This window comes from Egretta garzetta, unplaced genomic scaffold (assembly GCF_000687185.1).
Source record: "Egretta garzetta isolate BGI_Z169 unplaced genomic scaffold, ASM68718v1 scaffold212, whole genome shotgun sequence".
In the NCBI taxonomy this organism is placed as follows: domain Eukaryota; kingdom Metazoa; phylum Chordata; class Aves; order Pelecaniformes; family Ardeidae; genus Egretta; species Egretta garzetta.
The window spans coordinates 37,504-55,780 of NW_009258759.1; the positions used below are offsets into that span (position 1 = coordinate 37,504).

The 18,277-nt window shown below is 46.9% G+C and overlaps 1 protein-coding gene across 1 annotated transcript in view; it reads left to right on the forward strand.

Moving 5' to 3' along the window:
* The window catches only part of MMP24 (matrix metallopeptidase 24), a 42,630-nt gene that overhangs the window by 21,657 nt on the left and 2,696 nt on the right, over positions 1-18,277 (forward strand). The window contains exons 4-6 of the mRNA XM_009649293.2: positions 3,716-3,877; positions 16,047-16,261; positions 17,408-17,546. Of these exons, the coding sequence (XP_009647588.1) occupies positions 3,716-3,877; positions 16,047-16,261; positions 17,408-17,546 (516 nt within the window). The remainder of the gene's footprint in view (positions 1-3,715; positions 3,878-16,046; positions 16,262-17,407; positions 17,547-18,277) is intronic.

An 18,277-nucleotide genomic window follows, 5' to 3' on the forward strand; every position in this document is an offset into this window, starting at 1 on the left:
ACTGTGTTTCTTTATGTTATAGCATAGCAGGTCAAACTATTTCACTCAATGAACCAACTTAGAAAACTACCCCCAGTTTTACAGGTCATCCTCTCTCTGTTGCTTACTGGTGGACTTTTGGATGCCTCCTGAGAATCGGGGAGGAGAAAGCTCAGGCAGGTCTCTGACCAGACCTCTTTATTTTGTACAGGTGGTGCAAATGAGCAAAAATTGTTGGACTTCTCTTGGCGCCTTGCCCTGCAAATAGAAAGCAAGGGTAGTCCTTTCCTTCTTCACCCTACTGTCTTACCCAGATGGCTGGTAGACACCGAATACAAGTTTTACTTGGTCTTGGTCTTGGGGGAGGGGGTTGAACAGGAAATTAAGGAGCTTTATCTGATTCCCTGACCTTGTTTCCATATGAGTAGCCAAGTATCAAGCTAGGCTATTAGTTCTCCCTTCTGAATCTTGCTCCAAGAAGATGGATATGATTAAGAATGCTGTTTGGACAAGAACTGTGGAGAACATGAAGGCCAGAGACCTGACTGCATGTTCAAGAACTAACAGAAACAATTTGAGAGTCACAAGCTCCTTCCTAGACTCCTGCAGGTGAGCTGAGAGGACAGTTTCCAAACAACAGACAAACAGTAGTGGGAAACAGCATGCAAAGAGTCATCACAGCTCCAAGCTAAGGGCTGCGGGAGGAGATAAGTACGCTGTCAGGCGATAGTTTTATACCTTGATATTTTCTTTCCAGAGCAAATCCTAGCCCACCCTTTGAAAAGAAGATAAACAATTTGTTCTCCTCCACACTATGGAACTCCCTACCATTTACAAAAATAAGGGGAACTTCTTGCTTAACAATGTTATTGAGAGAAATAGGCTCATGAATTCAGAGCTGGGGTTTTGAGCACTCTGTGCTTACAAAATGGTCTTAGACTTTTTTTTTTTTCCCCCCCCCGTCTCCTCTTCCCACAAAATGCATACTGTCCGCTTGCCCTCTGAGAATGACTTGGCTGCTTTCAGACTTGGGACCCTCCTGTAGGATACAGCAGGGTGGAGATGGCAGATGACATGGGCGTGCTGGAAGAAAGACTATGGATGTGTCTGGGAGGAGGCTAGAACAGAAAGAAAGGTGAGGGGATGAAATGGTGGTGAGAAATCTTTAGCCGGAGCAGAAGGAGAGGGAGCTATGCCTTCTAGTGCCATTCTGCTGCCTTTCGGCAAAGGCTGGTTGACACCAAGTTGAATGTGGGTCAGTGGTGTGGCCCTGCAGCACAGAAGGCCACCAGCATCCAGGGCTGCATTAGGAAGATTGCCACAGCTGGAGTGCTACGTACAGGGCTTCCCAATACAAGAAACTTGAAATTCAAAGCCTGGCAAGACACCATCCTGGACAACCTGCTTTACTTGACCTTGCTTGAGCTGGCTGGGTTGGACTAGGCAATCTTGAGGTGCCTTCCAACCTCAACCATTCTGTGAGTCTGTGTGATTGTATTTTCCAGCTGTAAAGTGGGCTGGCATTTGTTTTGGGCAGAAACAAGTGACTGAAGGGTATTTAAAACTAATTCAAATGAAGATAGTGTCTGATCTTATGCCCCTGATAAAGGTTTAGCACATAGGGGCAAGTAACTCGCATAGATTTATACGTGAACTTACATAGAGACAAGTTCTAGATGTGCTGTCAGTACAGAGACCCTTTGGATACTTCAGCAAGGAGGAAAATGCCACCAATTTGAGGGAAAAAGTCTCCAAGCACTTAGCACATGGTAAAAGTCACTCAGTATGGAGCTGACTTTCATGAGTGAGTAGTTGTGGTAGCAATGAAAATTATGCTTTCATGAGCATTTAAGTGATATAGGAGTGTAAGTCCATTTGGTTTTCAACAGGACTTTGAGTCTTTGAATCCATTTTGAAAACTGGGTGTATCCTCTAAGCTTGAGTGGTTTTGAAAACCCATGAAGAGTCATCAGTCCTACAGCCTTTACCATGAAACTGCTTAATGCATTTTACACTATGCTGTTAGATGTTTTATTGACTCATTCTGCAGACACCAGATTTTTCAGCAACAGATGAGAAAAAAATGATTCAGTCAGTCCCTGTTTGGATTTTCCAAATACAGAAATCCTGGAATTTTAAATACATACATGGCTAAATTTTAGCCCACATATGGTTTTGGACATTCGTATCTGAACATTTATTTGAAATGTATTTATATATTTTAACATCTCTTGCATGTTCAGGTGCTTATGCCCTCCAACTCAAAGGTTTAGAGAATTTAACCGTTTTGGTGTGGTATGTATGACCCGTTGAGCACTGTTTGTTACTGACTTCAGGTATCTTGAGATGCTGGCAAAGCACCCTGCTGTGAAGACTTGCAGACCCCTGAACCTATGTTGTCACGTCTTTATGGGTAATAGTGAAGCTTTTAAAAGTTCTCCATGATGTAATAGTTCTACATGAATCACTGTTGCAACTCCTGCCCCACAGAGAGCTCAGCCTTGTACACAAACATGCACTTCGTTACCTCTAAGCCAGGTGCAGTCTGGAGGCATGGGGAACGGAGATGTGCTCTTTGGAGATGCCACAAAGCAGCCACTGAGTTGCCGCTGCCAACTGTTTTCTCCCATGTGGGATTGCAAGTGCTCTTGGTTTGTGCCTTGCCAACAAAAGCAGAGAAGCCTGATTCGGGCAGAATTGAGGGCTCAGGCATTTTATTGGCATGGGGAAACTCTTAAATCTGTCCTCGTTGGCTGTGTCTTAATCCCTCACACGGCATTGCCTGTGTCACCTCCCATGTCAAGGTGCCCTCAAGGAGTACGACATCCAGGGACCACACTAGATCAAGGAGATGAGGGTCCCAGATCCATGGGACTGAAGAGGAGTGTATGCATGCAACATAGAGTTGAAGGTACTCCTACCTCACACTCCTACCAGCTTCTGGACCAGCCAGGGCTCCTCAGCCCTTTCTCTTCCTGTCAGGAGCGTGTCCCTTCTTTCCTCCTTCTCCCTCCTGCCATTGGGATCCAACCCAACCTTTCCCTGTGTGGCTCTGCCTCCTACAGGATGGTGCTACCTGTGCTCACCTCCTTCCGCAGACATGGCAGTGCCAGGAGTCCAGCAAAGCATGCTGAGGAGCCTGTGCTAGAGGAGATGGGGTTGTCCCAGGTACTACACGTGCTACAGTGGGTGTTAGCCCCAGTCTTCTCTGTCCTTCCTCCTGCCTTGCCAGGTGCCTTACAGATCACCCCTAGGATTTGGTGGTCCAGCTCAGATCAGAGCACAGCACCAGAGGACCCAGAAGTGGGACAAAGCTCCCTTCCCACCATGTGCCCTTGGTGATCAGCAGTCTCTAACCTCTCCTGGCAGCACTTGGATAAGGAGGCAGTGGTATCAGAGCAGCCTATTTTGTTGGCCATTTTCTGTAAACTCTCTAAAAAAGAGTCTACAGTCAGAATCCTTTCACTGTGGGCAGCTGCCTGTTTTATCTGGTCTGAGAGTTCTCATGGTCATGGATGGTCATGGGCTAGGAGCTTCCTGCCTGTTCTGTGACAATGACTGTAAAAGCTGCACAGGCTTCCAGGACTAAAACCACCTTTAGGAGCTGACCCTGGCACTGTGACCTGCTGTGCAATAGGATAGCAAAGCATTTGCTTCTTGCTTTATAAGTGAGCAGGGCTTGGGATTGTGTAAGGCTGTGGCTGTGTACTAACCTGGCTGTGCCTTCCTTCCACAGGGAACGATCTCTTTCTGGTTGCAGTCCATGAGCTGGGACACGCACTGGGTCTGGAACATTCCAATGATCCCAGCGCCATCATGGCTCCTTTCTACCAGTACATGGAAACACACAACTTCAAACTGCCCCAGGACGACCTCCAAGGAATTCAGAAGATCTATGGTGAGCAACGGTATCCACTCATCTATTTACGCTGAGCTTGAGTCTAGCGAGTGTTTTACAGCCGCAGACAGGTAGCACCCAAAATGCTTGCAGCTGGTGGGCTGGATTTCCTACCATAGCTGAATGGGGAACCATTTAAAGCCCTCAATCCACAGCCAAATATCAGATGACTGTCCCAGCAGCAGTGTCTTTGCACAAGGCAGGGTAACCAAGCCTCTGCGATCTCACTGCTGCTCCATCGCTCACTATGTCCCCAATATCAAGGAGCACTAGAAAGGGAAAAACAGGCATTGCTGTACCCAGGGTTTGTCCATTGGGAACAGCCAGTGCAAATAGAAGGGAAGAATGCAAAGAACTTGGAACATCCAGGAAAGGTAAAAAGTACTTATGCACTCATGTTTTTCTCCATTTATAGAAGGCAGGGAAAAAAAGGTTGGATCTGCGAGGGGACACTTCTTTTAATCTCCAGCACGTTGTTGCACAACACGTGCCACAAAGATACGGGCTGAAGGAAAAGAGAGAGAAAAGGAGGCAGAGGGATTATGATAGGAAACCAAGGGGCTGGAGATGATGTGGTAGCATGTGACGGGATCGTGGATACCAGGGTGTGAAGACAGGGACTTTCAGAGAATTATTGGCCGAAGGAGACTGGGAGCAGAGGGAAATGCAGGTTTTAGGAGCCACAGTCAAGCGGAGGCTGAGCTAGAAGATGCTAATGGGTATGGTCTGTGGCAGCCTATGGAAAACAGGTTTTGTCAAACATCCCTGATTTCATTCGTTGAGGAAAGTACAAGTTTGACAGAGAGGTTACTTAATAAATGTAGCATAGAGCTACGTAGCTATGCAACATTTGCAGCTGCTTGACATCTGGAGTAAAATACTAGCTTCCAGTACCAGTAGAGCAGATATTATATGAATTAGACCTGAAAAAAAACCCACCTTGTAAGATGGTTGTCAGTGGCAAAGCTGGTGTTTCTAAGGGATTGCTGCAGGGATCGGTGGCAGACCTGACCCTAGTCAACGTTTGCATCAGTGATCTGCCAGTGAATTTGAAATTCCTGCTAATAGAATTTGTGCCAAGACCTATAACACTCTCAGGCAGTACAGCAAGACTTTAGAGGCCTAAACTGTGTGTCCATTGTTTGAGTCTGTCAGTGGCTTTTTGTGACTGGAATGAAATTCATTTGTTCAAATGTAGATGCCTAAAGAAGAGAAATCTCTTTCTGGGACAGTTTCCCTGACCCTTGTCTGGGCAATGGGAAAAACCAGGCATTTGTGGAGTGCAGTGCATCCTTGCTGTAAGGCAGATACCCAAGTAAGGTCCGACATTGAAAATAATATGGCTTGAAGTACACCTGGGGAAAACTGGCTCTTCCTATTAGTGCAGCTGAAAATTTCTCTTTACTGTTCATTACTGGGATGAAGTTGCATGGCAATTGTCCTATGGCATTATTTAATTATTCATACTTTAACGTAGTATATATTCAAAGACTCAGGATAACAGACTCAGGATGGTTTTGAAATAAACTGTTTGGGTAGTAAGTACTAAATTTTAATTAAATCATATAGCTAAGTTTTCATTTTTGAAAGCTGCTCAAATGTCATTATGCTGTTTATATTTTGAAATGTTGATTAAGTTCCTGTGAACTCTGACTAATCAGGGGAAAAAAAATCTTAATTTATTGCTGACAGTGAAAGTGCAATCAAGAAAAAATTACTGGTTTCTTTGTTTTCAGATACCTTTCTGGAAAGGGAGCAGATTGACAGCCATGCTGCTTCACACTAGTGGTTCAAGTCAATATCAGCTGTGGCTGAGGTGGGGACCAGCACTCCCCCAGCCCAGCTTGGGCAGGGACCCAATGCCCAGGGCTGAGCTGAAATGGGGCTCCTGGACCTATGGGTGGGGGTGGAGGTACCAGGTGAAGCTCATCAGGGCCATTAAGACCTGTCAGTGTCCTCAGGGCCATGAGAATTTGTGAGAGCCCTGCACAGTGTCTTGTGCACAGCTAAGACAGAGCAGAGAGCTCAGTACTGTACAGCCTTCGGCTTGGCAGCAGCACCCCTGCACTTCCACTTATTTTTCACTTACGTAGTGATGTTAAACTTTAGCCACAGACTATGTTAAGATTCTCTGTATGCAATATAATATGCTTAAAATTTTAACTCAGCTTGAAAAAGCAGTATGAATGCATTACTACCTGCTGCAGGTGGTAATTACGGATTAGTTTGTTGATAATAGCGGAATCGTGCAAGGCTCTTCTCTGAGCTCCTTGAACTGGAGTGGGTTGGGGGTGGTATTGGTTGTAGGGGTAACTAGTCCTGCGGGGAGAAGGAGGAGCAGCTTCTGCAGTAGGAGCTTTGATTCCCCAGGTAGAGATTTCGGTCTTTAGCACAGAGTTACAGTCCAAAAACCAAAGTTTAGTTTAAAACTAGGTTTTACTCTTACGGTTCACAAAGAAAAGTTGGAAAATGCAGCTTACATTTCTCCCTGGAACAGGAGATATGAGAACAGATCCTTTCAGCTGAGAAGGCACTGCTGAAATACCCTTCTTGTAGCTTTAGCAGGAACATTCAACTAATGTGTTTTACTTCCACAGTGCCAGTCTGCTTTGTTGTGCTTTGGGAATGCCAAAAGCCCATCTACCAGAGCATCTGGCCAAAATTCAAAACCTCCTGCTTTCTTGGTGCTTCAACGTTCTCTCCGGTACAGCAGCATGTGCTCAAAACATGTTATTTAGGAACCTACTATGCAAAATAAGTCATAGAGCCAGAGCCACTGCCTTGCCTGTAGCATCCTTTTTTAAACAATAAATTCAATTAAAACTTCTAATTTTTAATTCCACTGAGGTTGCTAGGACAAAAAAATAGAGGCTGTACTAAAGCTTAAGTCCATTTTGTCTCCTTCTTTTGAGAATGATACGTTTCAAATATATTTTTACATTGTATCTGTGTTTATCCATTAGAAAAGAAATATATCTAAATCTGTCATATAATGATTTGATTAATTATTAAGTTCTTTCCTGCTGGATTTATTTCAAAACTCACCTAAAGCGACAGTAGGTGATGTGAACTCTTCTTTGCGCTTCATGCTGGTTAGCGCAAGGTCAGTGTTTAAAATGTTGTTTCCACTTACAAGCTCATGAGGAGAAGGCCAGCAGCTCACCGTGTGTGACAAGTCAGTAGTACTTCTGTAGGTGCTTCTCGTAGCCCGTTCCTTGAGAAGACGAGGGAAATGTCATGGCTGTTCTTTACACGTCTTTTTCAGAAGGATATCTCCCGCTGTACTTATGTGCCCATGGCACAAGTGAGATGCCCAGGAAAGGATTAAACTGGAAATAAGACCATTATGTAGGTACCCTGGATACCCTGTTAAGTTGCCTGCCTCTTGTAATTTTGCTAGCGTTGAAGTCAGGGCTGCATGCAGCTACGGTGCAGATAGAGAGAGGAGATGTACTCAGCCCTGGCCTCGTCGCACAGCCTGAACTGGTCAGCCTTCAGCACCGGTTCTCCTGTTCTACACCTCCTGCTCTAAGTGCCCTTTTGCAGTAGGCTGTGAAGCAGCCTCTCGTGCTAGGAGTGACTCTTCTGACACTATGCCTGGGGAGCAGAGGGCTTGACATGATGTGCAGGAAAAACTCTTGTCCACACAGGCGCTTGGAGCTGGTAAACTAGGCCATTACCTTCAAGGCTCTTTCAAAGCCTGAGGTCACAAAGGAAAGGTCTCCTAATCACTCAAAGATAGACCAAATCATAAGCCTGGAGACAACCTCAAGGATCTGGGTCCTCCCAACTCTCACTGAGGACATGTCAACCTCACACATCCTTTTGCCAGCCCAAAAGAACAGCTCCCAGTCAGTGTTGGGATGCTGCATCCCATGAGGACTGAGGTCCAGGGTGGTCTTGAAACCACACCAGCCCCTGGTCAAGGAACTAGACAACACCAGTTCTGATGTCCAGGAACAGGGCACCAGCAGGGCACAGTGTCCATGAGCAAATAGCACCTTCTGCCAGCCTCATTGCTCCTGTGCAGCAAGCACTGGTTTCATAACCTCCCTCACCTTCTCCCACTGGCGGCCCATAGACACTCCCGGATCCTTGTAACCTGCATGAGTAAGATGGCTTGTGATGAAACAGCAGAAAGAACTGGTGCAAAGTGCATCAGCGGTGACACTGCATTGAGTAGGACTATCAGAGCAAGCTTTGCTGTCAAGCAAGGCCTGGAAACGCTAGGCATAGGACCGTTTTCTGATAATGTCCTCTTGAACGTGGGAAGAGAATAGAGTTAACATCCAAGACCTTATCTGTAGAAGCTGCAAGATGTAGGACTTTTGGATCCATGCCCCATGGTGCTGTGCTTGTAGGAGGGCAGGGGATGGAAAATGTGTGGCAGTAAGAGAGCTGAAGGGCTCTGCCCTGGTGTCACACGTTGCAGAGATACCAGACGCCCTCTCTATGTTGCATCCCTTCATTTGCACCTTTCCTCCAATCCAGAGACTCTGTTGGACCCAGTAGGAGATACCAGACTCCACCTCTGGTGCATCCACTGAGTCTCACCTGCTGCATGTCGGGTCTCCATTCCCATTTCTCTGAAAAACAGGCAGGCAGTAACAGCCAGGTTCCTGGTGCCATCCTCGGGGTCCACCTGACACCAGGAGGACTCGACCATGACACAGGGACTTGCCCATGCCCACACCAGCCCTGGAGCTGCACATGTTGGGTGTGAGAGGAGGGAGCTGATCACGCTTATCAACTGCCTCCCAGCGAAGGGGAAGCCTGCCTCTCCTGGGAGGTGTCTCAGCTGATGGAGAAACGCCGCTTTATGTTACGGCTGGGCGTGAAATACTTCTCTCATCCTATGTTCTGTTTTGCAGCGGAGCAGATGTCAGGCTTCTTAAAGTGTTTCCAGAGAGGGACTGGGCTGCAAACACCACAGCTGGAGCATCTTGCAGAGCCCCAAATTCTCATAATTTGCCTGCCTAAGCCTGGGCATTTTGGACCCAGTTCTTCTTGCACCCAAAGCAGAGAACCCAACCACAACGTGAATCGCCTCGTTACAGAGCCCAGGAGAGCATCCCCTTTCGCTTAGAGCAAGGGTTTCTGCCATGGGTGCTTGTCTTCCGGGCAAATGCTCTGTCACCTGGGTGGCAGTGGGTCATTCAGAGGAGAGCATCTATGTAAGAAGGGCTCAGGAAACCCTTTCTGCCACCCAGTGATGATCACGAGGGCCTCGACTGCCCGACCGCTGGGTGTGCTGTGGGTGCTAGGGCTTGTTCTGCAGACTAGGGCAAGGATACCCAAACTGACTGAAATAGCCAATTCACTTCACTGCTGAAGTCTAACCCCAGAAGTGCAAAGTGCTTGGTGGACAGGTTTACCGAGCAAGCAAGGGAAATGAGTCCTTCCTGAGCTCTGAGCTGTTGTGGATGGACCGTATCTCGTCCCTGAGCTGGCTTGCTGGCAGCTAGCTCATTTCATGTGAACAGGGACCTCTCTTTGCTGCCCTGGAGTCTGCAGAGCAGCCAGGTGGATCATACATTTTGGTTGGAAACTGAGGAGCCTTTCCCCGTGTACCTGGACGGCTGGTGCAGTCTTGCAGAAACATGCAGGCAGCTCAGCTTTTTACAACCAAAAAAATCCCCTTGTATGTTTTTTATCATAGAATGGTTTAGGTGGGAAAAGACCTTTAAGATCATCAAGCCCAACCATTACCCTAACCCTGCCATTCCACCACTAAACCCTGTCCCTATGTTATTCAAAAGCGTAACTGCCTGTCTGTAGTCGAGATGACAGTTTTATTCTTGGAGTGAATATTAAGAAGATAAAGACAGGCCTTTGTGTTTTCGGGTGGAGCGTTATCTCCCCTGATCGGAAACGAAGGATGTCCTCTGCGCTGGCTTGGGGAGCCGCCCGGCTGGCGCGGCGCGGGCTGTGACCGATGCTGAGCCATGCAAGATGCTGAGCCTCCAGGCAGGTGCTGTGCAGTTGAGGGAACACTCTGTCAATAGCCAGGAGGACAGTACAATTCTATTTTGTCCTCAACTATCGACACAGTGGCTCCTAAACGCCTCCTCTCTGCCCAACCATTACCCTAACCCTGCCATTCCACCACTAAACCCTGTCCCTATGTTATTCAAAAGCGTAACTGCCTGTCTGTAGTCGAGATGACAGTTTTATTCTTGGAGTGAATATTAAGAAGATAAAGACAGGCCTTTGTGTTTTCGGGTGGAGCGTTATCTCCCCTGATCGGAAACGAAGGATGTCCTCTGCGCTGGCTTGGGGAGCCGCCCGGCTGGCGCGGCGCGGGCTGTGACCGATGCTGAGCCATGCAAGATGCTGAGCCTCCAGGCAGGTGCTGTGCAGTTGAGGGAACACTCTGTCAATAGCCAGGAGGACAGTACAATTCTATTTTGTCCTCAACTATCGACACAGTGGCTCCTAAACGCCTCCTCTCTCTGTGTTATCTTCACAGGTCACCTTGGTATTCAGATGGTCTGCGGCAGAGGAAGCATGAAGGGAGGAGGCTAAGTGCCAGTGGCGGAAGTCACACCCTGAAGGTGATCTGCTGAGACCCAAAAGCTTTCTGACATTCTTTGCCTTGGTTGTGACAGAGAGGAAGAAAGTCTTCTTCTCCACACAGTATCTGTAAAGTCCCAGCAAGTTGCTTCCCCCCAGAACATGTAGTTTCCAGCTCCAGGAGGTTTCTTACCTGCTTCCCACGTGGAAGTGGCTGCAGGTTCAGCCCCAAGGGTGGGTTCAGCTCCAGTGCTGGCATCCCATGCAATAACTCAGTGACCGGGGTCAGACCCAACTGCAGACCCATGCAATAGCCTCTCTCTCTTAACTTTTCCTCTCCATGAGATTTGCTCTGACTGATTCTCTGAAGTTGCTTGGAAGCGCAGTGGTAGAGGCTGGGATTTGCATGCGATACTGCCGGGTTAGTTGTGTCGGTGGGGGTGTAATCAGTTCCTGTAATAAATACCAAGGTGCCAGCATCTCTTAAGTAACTCTTTGTTCGCATGGCCATCTCTGCTGCTGCTGAGCCTGTTGTATCCTGCCTTTTGCCATCTGTTTTGGAGGCCAGTTACTGTGATGAGATTCTGGAAATCGTAATGATTGGTGAACTATATCGGGTCTGTTCATTCTGCGTTCATGCCAGGTTGTGCCCTGAAGTGGTGTAGGGCTTAGAAGATAGCATCTTTCTTCAGCCATGGACAGGCTGTGCTTCCGCTTTCCGTCCCCCTAACTGTAGACCAAATTCTGCCCGCCTAGCACTTGGACCCGAGGATTCTCATGTTGTGTGTATGTTCCTCTGCTCTTTGCATGTGTGTAACTGTAGGATGACCTTCAGCTGTAGGATGACCTTTAGCTGTAAGTCCACCCTCACTCAGTGACAAAGCAAAGGCAGAATCAAAAGTAAAAATGCAATCTGTATAACCACAAGAGGAGACAAGACTTTAATCAGGGTAAATTAGAGAGCCCAGGATGCGTACAAAACAAGAAGAGAAGCAAAAGATAGCAAGGAAAAATCCATGGCTAGCAGGGAAAGACAGTAAGGGGAATATTTTAAGTGAAATGACAAAGTCTGCATCCAAGCAAGTTGCAGCACCACCTGCAAAACATTTGGGAAGCCTTGTCGGTGCTGGGTTCCTCCTTCAGAGCAATATGCCAGCACTAGCTCGGCCGCTGCAAGCAGTGAGTGCGTACAGTGGCCCGGCTTCCAATGTTAGTCCTGACTTATGATCTCTTTCCACCGTGCTAGCAGATGTTTCCATTAATGCAAAGCTCTGAGTCACCTGAATTGTTGCTAATCCTCACCATCCTGACCGCAGGGTGTACAACTGCTTCTGCCTTGCAAGGTCACTGCATTCTGTTTCAATGGCATCATAGGGCTGATTAAAACATTGGTCCCCTGGTCTGCAGGTGCTATTTTAACTTTTCTGTACAGAAGACAGACTTTGGGCACTTAAGCTGAATGTGAGAGAGTTGAACATGACTCTGTCCTGCAGCTGGGGCAGGGCAGGCTGTAACCTGGTATACGAGCGGCCCTCACTTGTGCAGAGAGAGTCAATCTTTAATAACTCTGATCACGCACGAGATGTTACATTTCTAGCATATGACCGCAGCACTATAGTCCCTATTCTGCACCTTACTATCAGATTCTGTGTGTCTTCATGGCCCATCAGACACTTTAATCATAATTTTCTTTAGATATTATTCCTGTCTCAACCTTTTTTCCTTTATAGTAGAGAGGGGGAAAAGTTAATGTCATGTCTTCATCTTACTGCTCATGGTCATCCTATAGAACTCTATTTCTGCTCTCTTCTCCTCTCAAAGTGTTTTTGGCTTGTTTCTGGAAATCCAGAGCCACTGTTGATTTGAATGTCTCTAGCCATTTGCTGTGCCTGAGAAGCAGAACCACCCCAACTTGGCAAGTGCTCCCTTTCACATGCGGGGCCTTTTCCAGCGAGCAGTTTGAACACATCAGCACACCATGACTTCTTGAGTCCCTCCCGGACAATTTCCTGACAGCAGGTTTGCCTCTGCACTGCAGATTGCTGCACATCTCACCCTGTTTGAAGGCGTCAGTGCTCCTTGGAGCCCTGCTTACAATCACGTTGTGAATTTGCTTCTAGCTGCCTCTCGCAGCACCGGGATTGATCCTGGGCTGGAACTGGTGGCAGTCTTCTGCAAGCTACCAAACAGCTGTCTGATGAAATTGCTCCACTGTAGCCATTAAACTGACCACCAAAGAGGCTTTTATGATCTCTATATGGCAACAGAAATGCGTCTCTCATTGGGGCAGCACATGGCAGCATTAGCAGCTTGGCAAAGGGCAGGGAGCAAACAGCTACACCTCTCTCCTGCTTCTGTAGCAGTGTGCTGTGGTCTTATTTAGAAAGGTGGTCCTTGTATCAGTCTGTTGGCAGGGGAATCCTGTCATGTAAGTCGTGCGTTAGAGTTTTTTTTCAATGTTATTTACAAAGCACATCCACTCAAAGCCATGGGGATGGCAGCACAAGAGTGAAAGGCTGCTGTGCAATGAGAGGTCTGCAGGAATCATGGCTTTTTGTTTCCTTGCTTAGGTCCCAGTCAAGACTCACCTTGCCTTAATGCAAGCATTTCCTATTTTCACCAAGCATGTAAATTGTGGGTTTTCAAACTTAATTTATTTAGGTACTATAACTGGCACCAAGCGCCATTTTTGGCAGCCAAACCAGGTTACCAGTTTCCTGCTTCTTTAATTCCCCAAACCAGGAGCTGAATGCTCTGCTCCCACATCCCATCTGAACAAACCATAACCTAGGCTTCTTTGTGTAAGATCTGCCTGGGACCTCCTTCCCCATTCCCATCCCTTCCCCTGCAGCACATCCTACTGCACCAACTCAATCCTCCCTCTCTGAGCTTTCCAGCTCAGGAATGCAGTTCATGAACTTCAGTGTGACTCAAAGCACAAAAATGGCAAACAACAGAGCAGCTCTTCAAAAGCATGCTCCTGAGCTGAGCCAAAAAACTGGCGTAGCTGCACCCATATCACCTGGCTAACGAGGGGGTCCAACGCTGTTGCTCCTGCAGTTGGCACTATCTGGAGACCATTGCTGCATCCCATTTGGAGGACGTTCACAGATCACTGGCAATATCACAGTTTGGGAATTTTATTTAAAAGAACTCTATGGTCTGGTAAGATACTGGGGACTGAACAGCTAGGAATGGAGCGGGATGGGAAACACACAGTATCAGTATATTATTTTTATCTGTTTCATGTAGGTAGCTTTCCAAGAATAATTACCAACAGAGAATCCTTATTTAAAGGACTTCTGTGAGCAATATTTGATGTCTTTTATTAAAGTTCTGGAATAAAAGTAAATAAAAATAGTTGCTAATAAAAATCGCATATGGCACAAAATACCACATCAGGAGGACAAGTCACCTTGAAGAACTGTAATGATCCATTTGAAAAACTTTAGAAAAGGGCTGTAAGAGCAAGTCTCAAGAGTTTAAAACCAAAAGATATTGCAACAACAGGCAGAAGAAGCTGGTATATTTAGCTCAGTGAGGAGAATTTAAAAAGCGTCCTCATAGAGAACTGTAAATGGTTAAATGCTGAGACACCAAGGAGAAGAAAAAAAACCCACTGCATCCAAAGCTGCACAAACTCAGACAATGGGTAAGACACAGACTTCAGCAGTGGCAGGGCTTAGTCACTGGAATAATTTGCTGTGCATTATGGAGGATTTTCTATGGCTCAAAAGCTGGAAACTCTGCTGTACCTGTACCAGCAACACTGGGCTCATCCCAGGACCCGCAGGTGGAGGCTCCTGGCCTGGCACTGCGGGGAGTTGGACTGCGGTATCTGAGGGTACCTTCTGAACATAATATCCACCAAACATACACACGAGATTCTCACCTTTACAACCTTAATAACAAATATGATGACTTTTTTGGCACCAGCTATGATGATTTTCGCTAAACCAATCACTGAGTGTTAAGCACTCATTCGTTATAGGAACCCTTTGAAAAATGTAACATTTAAGAGCTAAGTTGACATGGGGACTTGGTTACCTAACCATCATTTTAGGCAGCATAGCTCAAAATGTTTATCTGCAAAAGTCCTCTTCTAATCCCTGTGGGGGGTCTAAATCCTTGTAAATTCCATCTCTGGGAGTCATAGAATAGAATCACAGAATCATTTAGGTTGGAAAAGCCCTTTAGGTTCACTCAGCCCAACCACTACCCTAACCCTGCCATCCCACCACTAAACCCTGGCCCTAAGCACCTCATCTGCCCGGCTTTTAAATACCCGGGGGGGTACACACACTCAACCCCTTCCCTGGGCAGCCCCATCCAGTGCCTATTTTGTAATATGTCACCACACTTTGAAGAGACACAAATACGCCCCCCGTCAGGCAGTTGGAGGGAGCAATAAGGGTTCCACTCAGCCTCCTCTTCTCCAGGCTGAACACCCCCAGGTCCCCCAGCCTCTCCCCATCAGCCTTGGGCTTCAGACCCTTGCGCTTGCCCAGAATGGGCAAGGCTATGGCCCACAACAGGGTCGCTCAGCCTGCGAGGATGGGGCTTGTCCAGTGCCAGTGCTCAGTCACACCAGCTGGTACAAAGCCCATCGGCAATGCTGCCTAACCCCGGAACAGTGAGACTGATAGAGCAACCATGAAAGCCAGACCCCACCCTGCCCACTGGTGGTGGTTTGTCCTGCAATCTCACTATATAGCCTCTTCAAAAGCACTGTTCAGAAAGGGACTGAAACCATAATCCATGCAAATAAACAATCAAATCCCATTTGATTACATCATATATAACACTTAACAAAATCTCTTGCTTCTCAGAGCCATCTGCTTAGTGCCATTCTAACTTGTGGCCTTCTCTGAGAAGGAACAAGAAAACTATGACTCGCTGAATTAGATTTGGTCCAGATTTCATCACTGTTAATTAAATCGTCCTATGGCAGAGTTGTTTTAAAAGCAGATCTCTGCTCCAAATCTAAGGGACTTCTATTTGTATAACTCTTGACATTCCTGCAGCCTTGTCCAATCTCAAAGCTGAGCTGGGTAAGGATTGCAGGGGAGAGCTGGGCTTGTGGGGGCATTGTTGGGATGAGAGCATGGGTCCTATCGTGGCTGTTCATGAGAACTCACATCATATAGCATTCTGAAAGTGAAGACTGGGGACTAAACTGTAATAAAGTAATTGCTTTCTAATTTCTGAAGTGCCCTGCAGTTCCCCTTAGATTCCACCATTGATTTTCACACCCTAACTTTTTTCTGGTTTGGAGTTTGGTTTTTTTGGTTGGTTGGGTTGGGGTTTTTTTTATGGTCTACTAAACATTTCTGTTCAAGGGTTATTGCCTTTCATTTCAGTTGGGAACGTGATTGGTGTGGCTCCTCCTTCCTTTTAGCTCCAGCCTCCTTGGGAAGACCTACAAAATCAAACTGGCTTTTCTTCAGTTCTTATCGCACATCTGTGTTGGGACATCTTTCATGTGTGGATGCACCTCGTTCTGCTCCCCATTTCTAGGGAATGCACTTGGCATAAGGAGTACGTAAATTCTGCACAGTGCTATTCATCCAGCTTGTTGCCTTTTAAAACTTATGAGGGAAGCACAGAAAAATCCAAATTTGTCCACATTGCTAAACATTTTTCTTTTCACTTCTAGGTCCTCCTGTTGAGCCCCTGGAGCCAACCAGGCCTTTACCGACTCTTCCTGTTCGCAGAATTCACTCCACTTCAGAGCGAAAACATGAGCGACAGCCAAGACCTCCTAGTCCTCCCCTGGGTGACAGGCCATCTCCTCCTGGCATGAAACCCAACATCTGTGATGGCAACTTTAACACCGTGGCTCTCTTTAGAGGCGAAATGTTTGTTTTCAAGGTACGAAGAATTCCTGCTTACCCATGAGTCTTTCTTTAGTTTTATTGCTGGAAAAGATTAATAGAAGTATAAGGTAGTGAGAATTGAAATGTCTGTGAAAATGGCTCTGTTCCTCTGAGGCTGATGAATGAATAATATTAGAAGGAAATGTCAGCAGATTGGCTCTGTGATATTTGAAAACAGGACCTGATGGGACTCACAAAATGCCCAGGCAGCCTGTGCACCAAAGTGAGACCTGGATGCACTGGCAGAGACTTCAGACTCCATCAAGCTCCAAAAGGAGCCACCTGTAAAGCCAGGAAGCAATGCTAGTACCTAAGCAGGGATTAAGCCTCTTTGCCTCCAGAGATGGCACGTGCCGAACCCTGGGCAAGTGTGAGTCAACCTTTCATGTAAACTACAGCAGGGGAGGAAGGAGAGGCTTTGCTCCATAACCCACGTTAGAGTGTCTTGAATATGGAAATCCACAGTGCCATTCCTAAAATACCTGTGGCTTTCACTCTGCCCAATGGGTGTGAATGTGGAGAGGGATATAGTGAAGGTCATTAAAAGGACAACCCACATCAGTTGCAGAAAATGCCTGAACTGAAAATAGTTGAAGGCGGGGACAGCATCTGGGGGAAGTCTCACAGGCTCTGTCCTGCTCTTACTCATCCCTGAGCATCCACTACAGCTTTAACTGATGATCTGATAACTAAAGGGATCTTGAATAACTCCTCTGTGCCTTTGGATGTTGTGGCCCTCTCACAGTCACCAGGTAACATTAAGGATGTATGGCTTGCCTGGGGTCTGACAGTTGAGCACCAGTAGTACCAGGACAAGGGTGACACCTCAGTGACAAGACATAACGTGGTGCATAATGCTTGTAACTGTGGACTTGCTTCCCCTCCTCCTTTTACTCTCCTTCTTTCCACCCTTTTTCACAGCACCAGCAATCAACCCTTTTGGCTGCTACCTTCCCCACAAAGTGCTTCCCTCACTGGAGAGAGTGTGGGGCTGGGTTGGAGCTGTCATCCAAACCAGGACTTCTGTTTTTAATGGTTATGAGGCTTAGGCAGGGATCAGTAATGCTTGATGCTGGATGCCCAGCCTGATTTGACTGCAAGATACAAATACTCAGTCTGAAGACACTTCTGGTTTTCTCAGGATCGCTGGTTCTGGCGTCTGCGCAACAACCGAGTGCAGGAGGGGTATCCCATGCAAATCGAGCAGTTCTGGAAAGGCCTCCCTGCAAAGATTGATGCAGCCTATGAGCGATCTGATGGAAAATTTGTTTTCTTTAAAGGTACAGTACTTTTCAGTACCAGCCTACCACATCTGCCTCACATCACACTCTTCTTTGGTGGCAGAAGATGGTGACAACAGGTACGCTGCATCCCTGTCCTTTTCCAAAGGGACACTTTGAGCAGCCACTAATCCTTATAATATAGTTTAGTGTGGACTGGCCTTGCCAGGACAATCTCTTGTATAAAGCTAATATTGATTAGTGGAAGTTGGCTTCCACGTGATAACGAGAAATAGCTCCTGCTTCCCAGGGAGTGTCAGTCTTCTGCCTATCACCTCTGAACGTGTTTCGGCAGGGCATTAGGGCCTCTCCAGGTGTAAGGCACTCCCAAAGCACATTTCTGGACAATTGTCTCCTAAAGAGACAAAATGACCACCCTTACTCCACGGCCCACCTTAGCCCCTTGCACTGTGCCGGTGTTTGAACAGGATCCCATAACTTGAGAGCAAGCTGTAGGCAAGAAGGGTGGCTGGAAATCATCAGCATGGCCCCGTACAACACCACAGTACCTGATCATCCAAATTTATGTCTGCAGCTTCAATCCCTCAGCATAATAAACTGTAGTAAAACCTGAGAATGCTCAGAGAAAGGCAGAAATGTTCAAAAGTATGGGCTGACCCCCTGCAAGGAACTCCTCAGCCTGAGTGAAGGATGACAGAGACAGGGTATGAGAGAAGTCTTTGGAATCATGGCTGGCCTAGAGAAGATAAATGGGGAAAAGGTGTTTTAAA